Source organism: Diabrotica undecimpunctata, chromosome 1, assembly GCF_040954645.1.
Source record: "Diabrotica undecimpunctata isolate CICGRU chromosome 1, icDiaUnde3, whole genome shotgun sequence".
Lineage (NCBI taxonomy): Eukaryota > Metazoa > Arthropoda > Insecta > Coleoptera > Chrysomelidae > Diabrotica > Diabrotica undecimpunctata.
The window spans coordinates 157279345-157300941 of record NC_092803.1 but is presented as its reverse complement, the minus strand read 5'-3'; the positions used below and the strand labels follow the sequence as shown (position 1 = coordinate 157300941).

Below are 21597 nucleotides of genomic sequence, written 5' to 3'. Positions count from 1 at the left end.
CCATTTTCGTAACTGGAAATATCAATTCCATTATTTTTTTTTTGCGAATAAAACCAGAATTATTATTTATTTATTTATTTATTAACGGGATGTCCCCATTTTTTACAAAATAATTAACAACGTAAAATATCCTAACCATAACACAAATACTAAAACTAAATATTAAATATTTATTAAATATTGTTAAACAATTATTAAATTACAAAAATTATATTTTCCTGAGAATCGTTTTAAAATGAAATGAATACCCCCAAGTTCTTATAAATATGAAATGAAAACTCCCAAGTTAAGGGTCACTCATCTTCGATCCCTAATATACTCAGTCAAACAGTGCTTGAATCTTACAGATTTTATATCTAGCAGATCCGACACCCTGATAGGGTAAAAGGAAGGGGAGAAAGAAAGAAATATCCAGCAGATCATAAGATTGACTAAAGTCATTTCCCAGTATCTGAATTCGGATATGGGAATTTGGCATAGTTAGTGTGATAGTACTTTATAGAGAACAAAGACATTTCTTTAAGAATTCTAGTGCTACATCTAAAGTTGATAGGACCTAATAAATCAGAACAGTCAGTTGTATGATTAAATAGTTTATAGAGAAAGACTAGATCGCATTTTAGTTCTATAGTTTTCTAAGGAACTGATATTTAGCCTTGACCTTAGTTCAACCAAAGACAAGTTCTTTAAGTTTAATCTATAAGCACAAATCCGGAGAAACTTATTTTGAATTTTTTCGAGGGTGTAAATATGGTTAAAATAGTATGGTGACCATTCTCTAGAAGCATAAGACAGGATGCCACAAATAAAAGTAAGATATAAAATTCTATATGTGGGTACCGAAATATAGCTTAATTTATTATAAACAAAAAAAAAAAATGAAAAACAAACAATTTAAAAAAAAACTATTATTTGTAATATTTGGAACATGAACATGTATTTAACCAGACTTGGAACATGGAAATTTGGTTAAAATTATAATTAATTGGGCAATTGTTACAAACCATTATGTATTTCTGCATTTCCTGTAACAGAGTTCTCTGAGGGAATATTTACTTCACTATTGTGAACAGTGTCAGCAAAAGAAGTTAAAGGCATTGTAATACTTTTATTAGAAGTAAATCAACAAATCAAAACAACTACATGGCACTATACTAACACTTATTTTGCATTATTTACCTAGGTAAAAAAGTAAATACTGTTTACCTACAGAGAGAAAATTTACTTCTTTTAGTAATTAAATAAATAATAGTAATTTTTCATGTTAGTAGTAAAAAAATCAATTTATTGCTCCAAACGATTAATTTATTTTTTATAGATTTATTTGAAATATTTTATAACTTGATTCTCAAGTTCATTTATTTTTTGGGACAAAGGATAATTTTCATTTCTCAATTCCTTTACTTTTGATCTGAGAACTTCCTTCCTTGGAGTATGGGAAGATAGAAGTAAAGGTGTTTGAGTGCTCAATGTTGGAGAAAATTCTGACAGTGGTGAAGTTGATTTGTCTACATTATCTGTAAACAGAAAAAAATGTATTATACATAAGTCAATACTCTTGTAATAATAGAAAAAAGTCCAATTTAGAAATTTTATAATGTATTGTATATTTCTTTTGGAAAAAGAGTGCTAATTCTATCACTTGTTATGAATGAATCCTCTGAATGTTTACTACTAGTATTAAAATTCATATAACTTTTAACAACTTTTATTTTTAACTGTTTTTTAAAAATAGGATTATACATAGAGTGGATCAAACAGACTAAATAACCATGTATAACCTGTAGAGCACTCTTAACTTTGATATATAATAACATAAGGAACACTATTTACAATTAAAACATAGGTTTCAGTAGTTTAGAAACCGCCTTTTAATTTTAATAACGTTTTGCACTTGACGTCTTATAATGAAACATTAATATCTGATATTAAAAATAAATATCTTTTTGGGATAACTAAGATATTTAAAACTTCACTGTCCAATGAATCACATATGATTCAAATAGCGTGGTTATATGCTAAATGGATTATATAAAATCCATTCATGCTTCAAATGTGATTCAAGAGTAGGTCATGATATTTAATATTAAAATAACATTGGACTTAGAGACTCTTCGTAGCTATTACCATTTGGACAGTGAAGTTTTAAAAATAATAGATAAGTATTTACCAAAAAGCACTAATACAAAATGACTTACCTAAAAGTGAATATGAATGATCACAGTGATTGTCTGAGGATCCCTGCATACATGAAAAAATGGTAGGAACTGCAGTAGGCTTAAGCCTGTTACGGAGATAATTTAAGAAACAATTGTCATCAAAATGTAGATGACAAAGTTGATAACTTTTATGAAAAGCTGGAAGCTTTACATATAAATCCTCCCGTCCAACAGCTCGTGCCCAGGTTTCTCCCCTGAAACAAATAAATTTTAAGAATTTGAAAATTATTGAAAATTGACTAGATAAAGTGGATAAAAAATATTACTACGCGAAAACTTAATCATAATAGATTACAAAATTTAGCAAATTTGAGTTTTATGAACTTTCATAACAAAATAGAAATATAATTTCTATATAATATATATATATATATATATATATATATATATATATATATATATATATATAAAATATTATTTTAATAGTTGTAGAGGTACAGCAAAAAGTAGGGGTCTTCAAAAATGAACCAGTCTTAAATCATTTAAACTTGTAATTTACCTTTATTAGTTACGGATATTGACAAAAGAAATACATACCTTTGAGAATCCTTGGGAAACGTAAAAAACGTACCTCCCGTCTTCGAACGTGAATTTTTGCAAGTGTTCACAGCACAATGGTCTCCAGACTCTCCAGCATAATGAAATTACAAATATCTCTTGGAAACCACAAAACTAATATAACTAATATATACCTACGTATACCTATAATATACGAAGTTGAAATTTGATAATACAATTTAGTTCTAAAAAGAACTATTTTTAGACTTAATTAAATGAAAAATAAAACGACACAGAAATAAACAAACAAATCACGACAGATGATTACACGTCACATTAATACCAGTCGGATGTCACTGGCGGTCGGTCTGTTTTCAATATGGCGATATGGCCTGCGCTAAATGATGCGCGTACTTTTTCCCGCCTGTCGAGTGTCCATACTATTTCTTTTTATACTATGATATTACTGATAAAATGATCGAGCCAGTTATTATAAATCTTGGTTCTGAAAGTTCATCTTCTGAATCTGATTTGGATTTGTAACAAGTAGCTGTAAGTTTTATATTAATATTTTTATTCATCTATTTAACATACCTTAGACGGTTTTAAAAACTCTTTTTCTCTTTTGTAATTTTTAAAAATTAAAAAAAATGTGAATTTTTTAAAACCCTTTTTAATGTAGGCCAGTCAGTTCTAATATAGTGTGTGATAAAAGAGGTCACTTTTGTTTACATACACATAACACTTTATAACACTGAAATAATTCATTTATTTTTTACAATTATTCAAAGTAATTTTTCAACCAATCTTGAGCACGCCCATGGAGTGGTCGGAGCTACCAGTTAAAATTATGTTAATTACTCTCTCGTTCATAAAAATAAACTATAATAAGACTATTTGTAATTGGTGGAAAGAAATTGATAGAATTTATTCTATGCATAAATTTAATCTTCGAATAGCGGTTTATTCGTTGTTGGTAAATACGAGCCTAAGAAATAATAATTTGTTTTATTTATTCATAGATATTATACCAAATAAGTTCATAAAATTCTCAAAAATCCAAAAAAATAAACTTACCAGTCACAAAAAAATATATCTCTTATTTTGGTCTGGTGGGATCTGAGAACCCAGGCGCTGCTCGACGGTTAAAATTGCTCTGACTACGGATGTCTCGATTCAATGCAGGCAGATACTCAACGCGATAACGTAGTTGAAGTAGGTACATATAGATGGCGCTTACATATTTAAATGAATGGGTCTATTAGACCCCACCAGACTAACGCAAGGTTAAAATTGGACCTTATTTTTTGTTATTTTGATTAAAACAGTTGATTAAGTAGTAATAGTTTGATTAAAATATAATACACATCGAAGTTACCGTTGATATAGACATAGACACAGATCTCGTTGGAGACTCCATCCTATCCACGAAAGACGTCTTCAACTGGAAGAAGCAACAAGTGAAGTAGGGCTGAAGATTAATGAAGAGAAGACGAAATATATGTGTATAAATAGAACGACACGAAGAGATAAATAGACAACTATGTTACTGAAAAAATAAAAGACAGAATCCAATCTGCAAACCGCTGTCTATTCATACTGGATAAGCTCATAAAATAAAAAAATCTTACAAGAAGTTCAAAGATCAAAATCTACAAATCCATCGTCAGACCTGTACTAACATACGGATGCGAAACGTGAACCATGACCAAAGCAAACGAAGAAAAGCTCAGACACTTTGAACGAAAAATAAGTTTTGGACCTCACCATGACATCACCACAAACCAGTATAAGATCAGAATCAATATCGAATTAAAAGCACTCTACAATGACGCCGATATTGTCCAAGAAATTAAATCACAGCGACTAAAATGGGCAGGCCAAGTGCACAGACTGCATAACGAGAGACTTGTAAAACTGGTATGGGAGGAGATTCCCACAGGCAAAAGACCACTCGGACATCCCAGAATCCGATGGAGAGATAACATTCAAGCAGATCTCCGGAAAATGAACATTCCATTTGACCCTAGGTTTATGGAAGACCAAACAAATTTGAAAAAAGTTGTACAGTCAGCCAAGACCCACCCAGGGTTATAGCGCTACGTGATGATGATGATGAAGTTACCGTTCAAAAGCTATGACAAATAGAAATTTTAGTCCAAATTCGTCCTGTATATTATTAAACAATGGGAGCAGACACGTTTTAATGCTCATTTGTAATTCTCCATAGGGTCTTCCGTACGAGGAAGATCTATGTACCTCATAACTCATCCTGTATAAATTAGAGGATAAGTCAATATCTGCAATTGAAACATTCAAAATATGAAAGACAGGAACAGGAAATAGTGCCCCAAAAAATAAATATAATTATTGTTTTTATTACTAGATAGAGAAACCATTTGTCATCGTTAACACTAAATTCGTAAAATTCCAGCTGTCCCTTGTAAATTGATTGATAAAACAAAACAACAAACTTAAATATGTCTAATACTGTTAAATTCAGAGAACATGTTAGAAATAAAAAAAATGTGTATTTATTTAACACACTCTATTACTTGAACTTGCCTTTGCCATCTTTTATATCAAAAATTCCAATTACATACTTCCAATTGTCCAAATGACCAGATACAATTTAATATCGGTAACGAAGTTTCTTAGAATCGACTAATAGTTTCTGGGAGATTTTATTGGAAAATTCTTAAACTGTCAAAACGGTTCAAGTAAAAAATAAAAGTAAATGCAGTGTCTATAAAGTAAACTACAAATACCAGAACTAGAGCAGTATGTTATCCTATGAGTTAATAGATAGCTACAAAATTTATTTCAGTGTTTTGAACTCATTAATAAATCACGTTATGAGATACGGAATAAACTTGTTATATTGTAATATACTGTTATGGTTTTATCTTTTTATTGTTAGAAGTATTTTAAAGGAAAAACTATTTCCGTATTTGGCACTTTTATTTTATAAAAAATCGGTTAATTCACCCCACCCGCAAAATGTTCACACTGAACAAATCTCGTTACTTTTAGATAGCGACAACTATCAGGTTCAATAGGATCGTGTTTTAATATCTTTTGCAATATTAAACCATTTTAAAGTTATTTTTTCTTTGGTTAGAAAGGCTCGTAGATGTTTTAATGAAATGACTACCGTGAGCTCTTTAAATCAGCCTTAAAAATAGCTTTCATTTTAGCATTCTCTGACAGGAGCTACATAATAATTATAAATATTTGCTGCAGAGTAAGTGCTAAGTTATTAACTGGGTTATAATATTTTTTTTTAACAAAAAGAGAAATCAAACGATTTCTACCTGGCGAAACCGAATTCAAATTTTTACCACTGTGCCTTCTAAATCTTGCAAAGCAAACAGCTTGATAAATTACTCGGTAAGGGAATCTAAAAATTGCATTCCACATGCCGTTCAACATGGTCCAAATTCGTAGTGAATTCAATTTCTGGTACTCCAAACGGAGGTTAGTAATAAAACATAATGACGGTATTAGATTTTTGTTTCGATACAGGGCAGCGACAAGCCACTTATACGTATTTCGACCTCTTTAGGTCTCTTTAGAACGGTATAGCCACTGCTCTGAATCCAAACAAAAATCTTTCTTGTCAAAAAATCTGCCACGAAACAAAAATCTAATACCGTCATTACGTTTTGAATACCAGAAACTGAATTGACTACGAATTTTGATCATGATGAACGGCATGTGGAATGCAATTTTTAGATTCCCTTGCTGAGTAATTTATCAAGCTGTTTGCTTTGCAAGTTTTAGAAGGCACAGTGGTAAAAATTTGAATTCGGTTTTGCCAGGTAGAAATTGTTTGATTTCTCTTTTTGTTTTTAGATGGCGTAGTTACGTCCGTATATAGTTATTTTGATAACTATTGTCTAAAACGGGAAACATTTTTGTTTGAATTCACAGCAGTGGCTATATCCCTCTGAAGAGACCTAAAGAGGTCGAAATACGTATAAGCGGCTTGTAGCTGCCCTGTATCGAAACAAAAATCTAATACCGTCATTGTGTAATATTTTTTTTATTATGATAAAATTCTGTAACGTTTAAAAAGAAGCTAATTCACATGAGAGCAAAGCAACAATTTGCTGAATAGATGTTAAATGATCTTCTAATATACCGTAGAGTTTGATGACTTGAATGATAAATTGACTGATGACTGATAAATATATCACAAAACAGTAAATATGATGTTATCCCAACTTTGGCAAAGAATCGAACCTGTTTAAAATGTTTTTGAAAAAACCAAAAAAAGGTGGTTGGGTGACTTGAAAATGTAAGCAAAAATCAATGTTAACGGCAAGTAAAGCTGTCCTATTGATAACTTGACATCAAGTTTAAATTTTAAAAAATCTGTTACCATTTTACAGGGTGAAATAAATTTTTGAGACCAATAACTTCAAAACGTTGAGTCTGACAAAATATAAAAATAGCAAATTAAAATATTCTGAAAAAGTTTACAAGCAATATTTCTATTAATGTAGTTACCTAACCTATTTATTTTTAACATTATCAGCTTCAACCATATCTGTCAAATTTTGAAAAATTCTCGGCGAAGAAGGTATGGAATTTACCATTGATTCGTCTATTACGTCAGGATATAAAGAAATGTGTCTTCTTTACCCACATTTTTTCGTAAGAATTTAACTTGAAGGTGTTCTACATCTATGACTTGGCAGATTTCTCCAACATATCTTATACATATCACGAGAATAAGCTCTCCGCATTAAAATGAATTTCATTCCACAGGTTCTTTATTTTGCGTGTCTTGATTTAGTATTTGTAAATTATTATCCTTGGGCCCAGCACCAGCGGAATGGAAGGAAAGTCTCCTGCTACCGATACTTAAAAAGGGAGACTCGAGAAATTCTGAAAATTATAGAGGCATTAGTCTGATGAATAGTACATTAAAATTGTTAACGGCAGTCATAAAATATAAAATCGAAGAAAAAGCAAACATGGCAGACGAACAACAAGGCTTCCGGAAGAACCGCAGCACAATATACGCAATTTTTATTATCAGACAAATAATAGGGAAGTCTATTAAATATGAAAAACCAGCATACATGTGCTTTGTAGATTTAAAAAGTGCTTTTGACAGGGTGAAACGAAATGACATCTTAAATTTATTACAAGCTGAACAAACAGACCATTAGATAATAAGGATAATTAATAAAATTAACAAGAACAAGACCAGAGTTATAATGCCAACAGGGGAAACAGAATGCATCGAACTAAAAGGAGGAATCCGCCTAGGAGACTCGCTCAGCCCATTGTTATTCAATATGGTGATGAATCAAATAATTCGCGAAGTAATAAAAGGACACGGATACCACATGGGAGCGCATAAAATCACGATACTATGCTATGCCGATGATGCAGTACTAATTGCTGATAACGAAGATGACCTACCAAGGTAGCTCCACACCTTCAATATCACAGCAAACAAACTTAATATGAGAATATCCGTAGAAAAAACTAAATGTATAGTGATCAGTATAGAGCTGCGTAGATGCAAACTAGAAATAGACGGCAAAATTGTAGAACAAGTGATAAAATTAAATTACCTAGGAGTAGAGATCACTAGTGACAGGGATATAAGAACAGAGACCACAAGGCAAGCATCAAGCGGCAAGAGTAAGTGGTTGCCTCCGAGAAACCATATGGAGAAACAAATATCAAACCACGGAAAGCAAAATAAAAGTATACAAGACAACAGTAAGACCAATCCTAGCATATGCAGCGGAGACAAGGACCGATACAAGAAACAACATACACGAAACAACAAATCAACAATATCGAAATGAAAGTATTAAGATCAATAGCGGGCATATCATTAAGAGACAGACAAACCAACAGAAGTATAAGCGAACAATGCAAAATTCAAAATATTAACAGGTGGATAAAAACAAGAAAAAAAAAACTGGAACGAACATGTAAACCGAATGGGACCGGATAGATTAGCGAACATCTGTAAAAACAACAAGCCGTATAGCAGAAGACCCGTTGGAAGGCCGCCAAAAAGGTGGAAAGATAATGTAGGTATAAAGGTAGGTAATAAAGGTACAGTCAACAACGACTGAAACAGAATAAGACGCAGACAAACAGGACTAACTCTAGTCGCGCGAAGAAGAAGAAGAAAAATAAGGGTTCATTACGGCTGAACAATTCTTCATCGGTCTCGTCTTCAAGTTCTATATCATCTATTTCACTTTCAGAAAAAAGGTCGAATTTATTAAATCTATGTGTCTTCGGATTTTTTTAACACTTCTTTTTAATTAGATAGTTGTACTGCCACCGTTGTCTCGTCTGGTTTTTCTGCTTCTAAATCTTCTACACAGATGCTCTCCCCTGTAACAATATTTACTTTCTGCCGTCTGCCGGACATAGTTGGTTTTACATATTTTGTTGTTTCAAACATATCCTTCAACACGTTGGCAATTTCCCCAAAAGACCTATCTTGAGAAGAGATTCGTTTTAAAATAGCTACTCGGTCTAGAGAAATAAGTCCTGTTGCTTTGAACCTTTGTCGCAATGTCGCAATAAGGAGAAATCTAAATGAAAAATGACACAGAATACAGTTACGTCAATGTTTTCGCGTATTTGTAAAAAAACCTTAGAGCAACAATAACATAAAATACAGTCAATGTAGCACCGTAGGTACAAGCACACATTCGACTTATCGAAGCACATTTATATATTCTGTCATTGTTTCTCCGAGATCGGTTAAGTTTTCAAATATGACACATCTGCTCCCTGATGGCTAAAAACTGAACAATACGTCTGACAGTGATCTGACGAATGGGGTAACCAAGTTTGGACTCAATGACGACATAAATTCATTTTCGATAAATTTGCAGTTACGTCAAAACTTTAAGAGATTTTTTCTAAGGTTAGTTAGATTTTACTTCTTAAATATAATATCTATACAAAAAAATAAATACGTATTACTATAAATTGGAAAACATTTCTTGGGAATTAACTCGCAACAGATCATTCTTTAGAAGCTCTGTACTTGTTATAAGTAGTAATCTTGCGTTAAAAACATTATTTTCTAAAATTGAAAACTTTGTTAATTTATTTATTACAAAACATTCACTAAAAACAATTATTTAACAACAAGTATTTTCCATAAAAATAAATTATCTGCATAACAAAACGCCTCACTCTGTATTTTCTTTAACTCAGAATCCTTATTATCATCCCAAGATTAATATTATGATGAAGATTAGAGTTCGTAGAGCAGAATATTCCGAAAACATTGTAAAATAATTATGTATTGTCAGTAGAAAAGAGCAAACCAACCGCGAAAACGTCACAGATGTACGAACTCAAATGAATATTTAAACTGTCCTTTTCGTTTAACATTGCCAAAGTTATTGGGGTCGATTTTAAACGAAGAAGGTCAGAAAAATAACTTTCTGCAATTGTACATCAACACCAGAGTTAAATACTGAGTAAGAAATTGTAAAAACGACCAACAGTATTTTTAGAAATGGAATTTTGTTTAATATTTTAATAGTTAAGTTGAGTATATTAGTTTGTCAAATGTACCGTGCAAGTCGTGGTAGGATGAGGGTCTTAAATCAACTTCATACTGCTGGGGAAACAAGAGGAGGAATTTCCTATGCACCTCTAAAGATATTCAAAAGAAACGATTTTCGTTCTAACCATCAGAATGTGTTCTGCTCAACTCCTCAGCCCTAGGTTTGTTTCCTGCTTATTTTCCTCTAACGCTCATACTAGAAAAGTACAGGAAATAAAAATTTATAAAGTCTTAATGTGTTTATTTGTTACATTGCACTAAAAAATATATATTTTTAAAGAAAAAAATATTCAAAGCTGCAAGCCAAAGCTTGTTGATAACCGGTATGAAATAAATACAGATAGTACTTAAATTGGTTCTTTTCCAGCGAAGTCATTCAGTTCTACAGCAATATAGCTGGTTTCTCTGGAAAATAAGCCGCGGCCAGTAGTTGTTACGGTGGCTGAAGTGGGCGTAGACTATTAAACCTTTTTCGTAGGTGTGGTTACTTATTTTTGATATAAGTACTGGTAAATTTCGGACCCCAAGGTAGTGGCTAAATAGCATAGCGGCATCATTAATATTAAATAAAGCTGATTAAAAAATATACAACACTATAAAAAAATGTGAAGTAATACATATCGAAAATAGGAAATTGAAATCAAATGGTTTTAAGCTTTATTTAAAAAAAAAGCATTTGTTCTTCAGCAGAAAAAAAAAAAACTAACCCCATAACGGCTTAATCACTAACACAATATTAATTAATCTACTGCTTTATTACGGATAGAAAAATATTATACGGATTTGTATGAGTTTATTATACCAAATCAGCCACTAAAAAGTATCTAAGGATGAATTCAATTAAACTGATGTTATCTTGTGACCCAATTTCTTCTTCTGAGAGAATGGAATTTCTTCTTCTTCAGGTACCGTTTCTAATGAAAGTTGGTGATGACTTCTGCAAATTCGTATCATTCATATCATTTGTCGTTTGCAAGGACCTGAATATAAATATGTCCAAGATTAGATATTTTCCATTTTTTAATAAGTTCTACAAGTTAATAATTTCTATTATACGCCTTAAAACTTCTTTATTTCTAATATGGTCAGTATATGGATTTTTTAGAATGCGGTGGAATATACACATCTCAAAGTTTTGAGGCGCCTTATCGAGCTAATTGTCAGCATCCAGACTTCCATAGTGCTTTATGATATCTCGTATATCGCTATACGTTTATTAATAATGAAGATACTTTGTAGTGCCCTTTTGGTAGTCGCCTTGTTTGTTTTTTCTATGTAAAAATATTCGTTATATTCGCCCCTTAAATTTGATATGTCGCATGTTAGGATTCGATCAGTTGTTTATTTTGTATACAACCAGAGGCCTTCTTTATGTCAATAAATTAAAATTTTTTTTATAACAATCTATTTTTATCTATAGTGCTCTATGACATCCCGTATGTAACTATAAGTTCGTTAATAATGACACTGTGTAGTGCCCTTTTGGTAGTCGCCTTGTTTGTTTTTTTCTGAATCTGAATAAAATTGAATATACTTGTTATATCCTCCCCTTTTAATTTGCCCCATGTCACATGTTAGGATTCGATCAGTTGTTCATTTTTTATTTAGCCAAAGACCTTTTTTAAGTCAATAAATCAAAATTCGTCTTATAGTAAATCTATTTTATCTATAGTGCCCTATAATGCCTCATATGTCGCTATACGTTCATTAATTATTAATATACTCTATAGTGTCCTTTTGGTAGCCGCCTTGTTTATTTTTTCTATCTGCACATATTCCTTATATTCTGTACTTTCATTTGCTATGTCGCATGTTAGCATTCGTTCAGTTCTTTTTTTGTACTTAGTCATAGGCCTTCTTTAAGTCAATAAATAAAAATTTGCCTTTTAGGTAAACTATTTTTATTCATTGTGCCATTATGACAGTGACCTATGACATCCCGTATGTAACTATAAGTTCATTAATAATGAAGACACTGTGTAGTGCTCTTTTGGTAGTTGCCTTGTTTGTTTTTTGATATGAAGATAGAAGGAGATATGATGTAAGGCACTCTTGCTGCAATGTGTGTTTTTCTGTCTAAACATATTCGCTACCCCCTCTTCTTTCCAATGATGTATCATACTGCACAATACGACGAACTATTCTACCCCCACCACAAAACGTTCAAAAAATGAGCGGAATGAACCTTAGCATTTTATTATGGAATTTTACATGGAAAATGAAGCAGAAACATTATATATAGCAGCGTTTTTACAGATATAGCTTCTATTTAATTATTATTTAATTATACCTAATTCTGTTTAATTTGATTTAATTTTAATCAAATCTTATTTAGTTTAGTTTTAATTTTATTTTATTTTTATAGTAACTGTATATTTATTTTACCCAGTGACATATTATACTAAATATATATTATACGTCATTGATCTTACCTTACAATTACAGTAATTTGACATGACAGTAATTTGAAAACAAAATTTGATTAAAATGTCAAATGTTGGTAGTTTAGATTTCTTTCCTAGGTGGCGTCGTTACATTACTGGACAAAAGGTGTGACCTGTCATCATAGTCTTTTATATAGATAGTTATCTTCGATAAGAAAAGAGAGGGAACTTACTAAAGCCAAACCGGCACCAGAAAGGTTGCCAGGCTATATTTTATTTCTTCAGCAGATTGAGAATAATGAATATATATATATATATATATATATATATATATATATATATATATATATATATATATATATATATATATCAATAAATAGATTTTTTTCAAAATTCATAATTGAACATTGACATAATGATCACTTGAACATGGTTTTATCATTACATAGTGTTTTAGTAAATTAGTAAAATGAAGTTGATCAGTAGAGCCGGTAACCCTGCGACAGGTAGTAATGAGTAACGTACAGGCACCAAAACATGGCAGTCACATCAAAACTGGCTTCACTTTTCAAAGGTTTATTAAATGAGAGTTACCTGTCCTCTCTCTTTCCTTGTCTTAGATATATATCATAGAGTTAGGTTAAGATCTCGATTGGTGAAATATTGTTTTATTTCTATTTGGGATTTTATCTGTTTTTGGGCTGTTTTATTGTACATTTTCCATTTTACTTCTCGTTCTGAGCCTAAGGTCTTATCTACCCAGCATCCTAAATACTTGAACTTTTCAACATGTTTAATAATTTTGTTATTTACTAATATGTTTTTGTTTGGAGTATTCTTTTTTGTGATTACCATTGTATTTATTTTCTTTTTGTAGATTTTGCAGATTTTGCAGATTTTGTAGTTCTGGTTCGCTTCCGGCAATTAATACTGTATTGTCGGCATATCGAATAATCAACTCTTTAGTTGACTTTAATACTTTTCTGTGCCTCATCTAGAGCTCGTGAAAATATCTCCTCTGAATTCAAGTTAAATAATAATGGCAAAAGTATACAACCTTGTCTAATTACTCTTGGGGTTTTTATGTTCTCAGTGTTCTTTATCTTCATTCTAATAAATGAATTTTGGTTCCAAGAGAATTTATATATTATGTTTATATTGTAGCGTTTCATTGTTTCCAGTAAAAATCGTTGGGCTTTACCTATATTATCTTGTAGACTGTCTTTATCACCTCTCACTACGTCTAAGTACGCTGTTCTTCAGTTTTCTCCCTATAATTAATTTTATCTGTGTGTGTTTAAGTCCTTTTCATTGTGTATTAAAAACACAGATTCACTTATCTACTAAGAGTTTTTTTATTAACATTTAGTTCAAGCCGTCTAGCAGTAGGGTATAAAAAACTCAAACGCTGAGTACTAAGGTATAATAGTTTTGTCGTGCAATTTCTACAGACGTCAAATAATTAGTCTTTTAAGTACAATTTTTTGTAATGAGAACGTTAACAAAATTATTAAATTGGCAAAGCATTAAAAGCAGCATTAAAAGTTACATAAAGGAAAATTTTAAAACAGTTTTGCTTTAGGGATTCGAGAAAATTAAAAAGGAACATATTTATTCGTCAATTGTGTAATTTTTTACAGTTCAGTTAATTTTATATTTTTTACATTAGACGACAAAGTATTGTCGACATATCTGATTTTGTTAAATGTATACTATAAACTATAATAGCTGCTCTTTTTTTTAATATAGGTTGAAGCGTAGAGGAGAGAGTTAACAGCTTTGTCCCACCTCTCTTTATACTCACTTTTACAATTTGATGATATTTAATGTAAAAAACTTCACAAATTTATAACCTTAAAATTTTCTTTTAATAAACAGAGAATTTTCTGTTCCCTTGTATGCGAATTAGGCAAAAGTTCGATATGAGAATTGTGACCCTTGTTGCTTAGGCAATTGTCGTTATCGAGCGCTGAATCAGTATTTCCCCACGACAATTTCTGGTTATGTGTAAATGTAATGTCTGTGCCTTCGGAGCATTCCCTTTCAGCTTTTTTATTTGAATATTAACTTTAAACGTACCAATATTTAAATGGAAATGTATATTGTATACGTATATAGACGGTGGAAAAATCTTTTATTTGTACGATTATTTTCTTTGGAGAAGAGGCGCTCGAATTGATAAAGTTCGGCGATAATAAATTTTTTTATTAACTCTCTCTCTGTTTACAAGCTGACTTTTACTCGAAGACAATAAGTGGAAGTGTTGACATAATATTGATTGCACGACTTTCTCGTTGGGGCCCCTATCTCGGGAAGACCGAAAATTTTATTATTACTCTGCTTATTTTTTAATCCGCTATATGATGAAAAACTTTTATCTGGTTGGGAACAAAAAATTATTATAAAATGTGCATTTGCAGTTTTTTGGATCTAAAAAAGTATTAAAAACTTTAAAGCTAAGGTTAGTTTTGAATACAGCTGGTTTCAAATATAGTGGCGAGGATTTTCACGAAAAATTTGACCGCGTAGACAATAGAGACAGTTGTGCAGTGGAGTTTCAATATTAAACTGCTCTGTATATTTGAAAATGTAAATTTGTATTATTTACTTAAATAATAAATAAAATTTATTTTTTCAAAGTTGTTTTATCTGTAAAACCGTAATTACATCCCATCATAATTACTTTTTATCTCAAAATTTTTAATAAATTCTGCTATGAATGGCTTTCTACTTCAATTATATACGAGTTTTACAAATAAAATTTTTCATTTAGGTTGGCCGTTTTTGAGTTATCAGGTGTATGTTATAACCAACAGTAGGAATTCAAGCTACTTAAGGATCAATGATTTCATTATACAATAAATGAAACTGAGTATAAAAATTAAAGTTATTCTTTATTATGGTAACTAAAAAAACATGATTTAGGGTGAAGTGCAACATCGCACTTGTTACATCTGAACGCTGCATGCTTATGGCATACACCACACCTTATTTGTTTTTCTTGAAAAATGACGATATGGTCTAATCTATCGTACCTTGACTCAAAATGTGTAAGTTGACTTTTTGAAGTTATACTTCTATATGCGCGCTCCACGTTGGAAATTTGTATGGGAGTGGATCTGTGAAACCATTACATAGTAAGATAATGATTAAGAGAGAGACAGAAGATATATTTTTTCTCTCTTCCTCTCTCGAATATAAAAATGTTTCTTTTGTATATATAATTTAATATTATACATATTATATAAAGATATATATGCATATAATATTATACATATAATAAAATATTTATTAATATTATTGTTTATGTGATATGTTTTGTATTATTTATTAAATGTTCATAATTATATTAGTCTTTTGTATTTCAAAATAATAATCTCAATAAATCACTGTATGATCCAGAACTGTCAATTTTGAAATACTTCTGTGTTTTGTCCTCGGTAGTATAGTAGTCAGTATCCCTGCCTGTCATGCGGGAGACTGGGGTTCGATTCCCAGTCAGGGAGGACTTTTTTATTAATATTATTACATTATTGTCATTTTTAAATACTTATGGATATTGAATTTTAATTTGTATTGTATTATTATATGGAATTATGTTGCACTGTATTGTAGTGTATTTTTTTATGTATATTATTGTCATTTTTAAATACTTATAAATATTGCAGTTTACTTTGTATTGTATTATTATATTAATAACAAAATAAACAATGAATTTTACTGCAGAGTATGTGTAAAAAAATTTTTGCATTCAAATCCTTTGATACATATATGAAAATAAAAATATACATTTTCATCAAAATATTGATTCAATCCTTCATTCTTAGTAAGTTGTTATTAATTCTGTTTCTCTTTCTGCTATGTCTTACCTATAGAATTACATATGTAATAATTGTTCAGATTGACTCCCAAATAAATTTGTAACATGCGTGTATAGAAGTGTAACTTCCACCGGCAGTCCCACTGGACTGCCATACCTGTTTTTTTTGACGGTCCGCGTTTAGTTGTTTTCTTGGACGTGTACGAACTCATCACTATATAGCCCCCCATAAAATTATTAGACCCTCGGAGATACAGTAAACTGATCACCGGCATCCTTTGGAGATTGGTAAACTCATCACCGCAGATAGGTAAACTCATCACCGGGATTTTTGCCTGGTTTCTAATGCGAAAGATTGCCTCTTACCTGTTATACTTCTCGTTTATGTGATAATTTAATAAATTCAGAAATAAATTATTTTAAGCAAGTTGCTTCAAAATTTAACTGAGATATTAATATATCTCACGGTGTGGCCTATTAGACGTATCTGCCAATTTAAATGGTTTTGAGATCTAAAAATTTAGTTACATAGGATTTCGATAGTGAACTTTAAAATGAAAATATTTGTCAACATGTGCTATTTTTGTTTATATCGGAAGTAGTCCCAACTTCGTTATTTGATTTTCATTGCATTTTTATATTTCTCATTGAATTCTCGAGATAATTTGTTAAGCATACATTCGGTCTAAGTCTTACTGTTTTGGCGTTATTTGACTATCTTGAAAATAATGGACGATTTTGGACAGGAAGTAAATATAAAATGTCTAAAAAATAGGAAAAGCTAAAAACTTAAGTGTGCTATTAGTGCGTTGAAGTCGAAAAAAACTTAATTTTTTACACGTGCAAAGCTTTACATTTTATGGCATTATTGGCGGAAATTTTTAAATTTAAAGTAATCAGCAATGCATTTATTGTGACAGAATGCATCAAAATGCTTAAGTACAGTTTCCTGTACTTTATCTTTCAATGACTTGTACAAAGATTCCACAATTAGAGTGCTTTTAAAAGCAATTTTTTTACATTTTTTTGGTTAGTTTTCGCCATTATTTGTAGGACTCAGATGAGTTGTTCATTTCATTTTATAAACATCATGACAACTAACCCCAATTAGTGTAAGATACAAAATAATTTTTATTCTATAATTTGTACTTATTTTCTTTATTGTAGCACCCTGATGATGCAAATAAAGATTTATGAAAGCTTGGTAGACTAAAAAGAGTACTTCTTTATCCTATCTTCAGCTGCACACCCAAATAGTTGTGTTTTTTAGTCTAGCTGATCAGCGTTGACTACAAGCGTTTATCGCTTTTTCAGTATATGTACACAATGTGACTTTAACAATTTAATTTAAATCTCAAAATGTAATATCAGAAAAGGTAATCTACAGCAACAAAGTAATATTATGCCTTGCCTACAAGAAACATCTTATACAGTTAACTTAAAGAACTTAATTATGCTGATTTTTTTCTGTTTGATCAGGATGATTCGCGAAAACCAGTGCGAAACAACTAAACAAAAACGGTATAAAATGTCTACTCACCAGTTGTATGACATTTAGTCATACAACTGGTGCGACACCCTTTCGTCGCACAAGTCCACAAAAGGCAATTCGATTTTTTTAGAGTCTTTCGCAATTGAAATTTGAAATTATTGATAACCATTATTTTAATCAATTAGCAGTTCACTATCCATGTTGAAGAAACAAGGGCAAATGAAGAGAAATTTTTCTTTTCGCATGATTTTAGATACCTATCAATAGAATTTTGTGGAATTCCCAAATAAAAACAAATAAATTGCAGTTGCATTTAAGACATCTGGATTTGGATTATTCTGTGAAATTACCAAAAACTAGCCGTTTGCTGGGATTTTATGGTCTATACCTGATCCGGGGTGCAGGTAGGCCAGTGATCAGATTACCAATCTCTTAGGGTCTATTTTGAAAACCCTACTTTTATGGCGGTGATGAGTTTGTACTATGTACGAGGGTATTTATGGTAATTGGTGATGAGTTTACGTGTACCCGTTTTCTTATACATGTCCAGTAATCCTGACGCTATGCATCTTCTGAATGCTAGCTGATCCATTTTCCCACCATTACTTTTATGCAATTGCCAGGCATTGTGCTCTGCCATATCAAGAAAATAAATAATCTAAAGTACAACTTCTTGCTTCTAATACCTATTCTGTATAAGCTTATGTTTTGGTCTGCACGGTCTACTCCTCACATATTTTCATTATATTTTTTTTTATTATAAATGGCTGTGGGATGAGTATACTTTTCTTTTATTTCTGCGAAGTTTTTTTCACCTGCAGGGTTAGCAGTGGTGAAGTAGCATTTGATGCAATAGTAACAAAATTATTGTCGTTCCATTTACTATAATATTTTTGTTTTCTACGAGTGAGTACTTAAATACACCCCTCTGATCTTTTTTGAAAAGCTTGGAATTTTTTAGAGGACAACCCGGAACTCGATTTTCTCGAATTATTCCAGTGCATTTTAAATTTATTGCTGTTAGCTCACGTAGTAATGGAAGTGATGTAAAAAAATTATCACAGAATAAGTGAAACGGCGCACTTGGAGTATCAGACTGCAATTTATCGGTTAATGACAATACGACACTGGCTCCTAATCCTAATTCCTTGTATGTATCAGAAAGTGGAGTTGTGGCACCTTGATAAGGTTCAAACCACTCGACATATCCCTGTTTTGTGGTTCCGACCCATAGTTTATAGCCCCATCTAATAGGTTTACCTCGGATAAACTGTTTTGATCCATGCTGCCCATAATAAAGGACCATCGCTTCATCAACACTGTGATGTTTTAAATGGAAGAAACATATAAAAATTTTTATTGATTATGTCAAATAGCGGACGCATTTTAGTAAATTTATCGCCTTTTTGTAATTAGGTATTATTAGAAACACGTACATTTTGCATAATAAAATTGAATCTATTTCGCGATATAGCCGAATATACCAACTTACACCCTGCGTCATCTTTGTTTTCCCAGAACATAGACCTACGAGGAAATGATAAATATCCACTTAAAAATAATATCCCTACGAAACATCTAATTTCATTTCGATTGATATTTTCAGAGCGATTATGTTGAGATGCATATAGATTACTAAAATGTGTAATTAGGTCCAGAACTTTATGATCAATGAAAAGGGAAAATAACTGTAAAGGCATGAGAAAATTTTTTGGTTCACTTACTGGCTTCCAGTCGAAAAAATTGGGATCAATATTTTGTTTTTTTCCAGGAATAATAAATGTTTTCTTCGGTTTAGGTTATGGAGAACTTACATCAAAGCGAGACACACGCACAGACAACGGGAGGTTATCTTCACTATCAGAATCTTCAATTGTAGTATCTTTTGGATCCGAAATAATAATTTCATTCTGCCCTTCATCCTCCAACGCTGCACTATCAAAAACAACTTCAGCTTGTACTCGTAATTGACTACCTGGAAGGTTATTTATGTCAATGTGGTTTTCATCCCCGGAATCTTCATCGGTATCATATTTATCGGATAAAGGGAAGATAATAATACCATCAGGTAATGAAGATGGATCATCTAGGTGTTTAATCTCATCTAATTACTCATTGGGAGTCAATGGTTTTGTCCAATAACTAAACAGTTACAAAATGTTATGACCGAGTAGCGTGCTATTATACCGTATGTTATAACATACAGTCGTTTTTGAGCATTATTTTTCCCAGAAAAAAGAATAAATATTGATAACAGTTATAACTATAGTAAAATATATTCCAAAACGAAAGTAAATGTTATAACTTTCTGAAAAAATAATGGCATAGTATCCTCAAAATTCGTACTTCCTTTTATCCATTTTGTATATACCACGTGCGCTAACATTTATTGCAAATTTTCGACACCTTACTTAGCTAAACGTCGACTGCAGAATGCAAATACTCCATTACTGATGCATATTTTAAAAGCAGGCGTTGTGACATCTAGTGAATAATAGTAAAAGTCGAATAATACAGGAATTTGTAAAGCGTATGTTTTAACGGACAGTTTCCCAAGGCGAAGAACTTCGTGGTTTTGTACAGCAGTCAAAGAACAATGTAAAGAAAAGAAAAGATAAAATAAGACAATTAGAAACGAAACAGATGCACTAAAGAAAAATAAAAAATCATCACTGGGAACTCTTTTCAAAAGAAATGGAAATGATTTTCACGGTCTTCAAAAAGAAAAATGGCGCTTTATAAGAGGTCAAAGAACGGAGGCAAAGGAACTAATAGAACTAAAATATATAGAAAAGAATAGGTGGATTGACTACCTAAAAAAGCCTTATGTAGAGGAAGAACAAACGACGCTAGAACCGGTAATACTAGAAATTACCACAAATGAAAAAATTAATATAAATTTACACGAAGTTCGTAAAATACTTAAAAAGATAAAAAACAGAAAAGCAGCAGGTAAAGACAGGATACCAAACGAATTACTGAAATATTGTGGAGCAGCAATTTCAGAACAATTAACAACAATAATTAATAAAATTATAAAACACGATAAAATACTGGAAGAATGGGGAACAAGGGAACTAATTCTATTATTCAAAACGAAGATAAAAAACAGACAGAAAACTACGCAGCTATAAACTTATCAAATACTACCCTTAAGCCTACTAGTAAAATTTTACGAGTACTAATAAATCAGAGAATAGGTTTAGCAGATGAACAACAGGGTTTTCGTAGTAAAAGATCGTGTACAAATGCAATATTTGTTATAAAGCAAATTACTGAGAAATCACTAGAGTATAATAGACTAGCATTTCTGTGTCTGGTTGACTTAAAGAAAGCGTTTGACAGAGTAAAACTCACAATATGTAATCCATCTTTTGTATAATAAAGAAGTTTCCCTAAAAACTGTCCAAAACATTTACTTACAAACTTCCAGAACCTATAGAAATAGGGAGCAAAATAAAGGGGACTCATTAAGCCCTATGCTCTTTAATTTAAACATGGATGAATTCATTTAAAGCATTATCAAAGAAACAGGATACAGAATTTTAAACAAAGAAATAAAAATACTCTTGTTACGCAGACGATGCAATATTTAACAGCCCAAGAAGAAGACA

The 21597-nt window shown here is 31.3% G+C and overlaps 1 protein-coding gene across 1 annotated transcript; it reads right to left on the bottom strand.

Annotated features, from left to right (window-relative positions):
- Window positions 1-925: 925 nt before the first annotated feature.
- On the bottom strand, window positions 926-20203 carry LOC140436060 (uncharacterized). The gene is made up of 5 exons (XM_072524772.1): window positions 20188-20203; window positions 19798-20069; window positions 2757-2845; window positions 2199-2413; window positions 926-1517 (listed from the first exon to the last, which is right to left on the bottom strand). Exons 1-5 carry the CDS (start codon window positions 20201-20203, stop codon window positions 1321-1323), a joined length of 789 nt encoding a protein of 262 aa, XP_072380873.1. The 3' UTR covers window positions 926-1320.
- Window positions 20204-21597: the final 1394 nt, after the last annotated feature.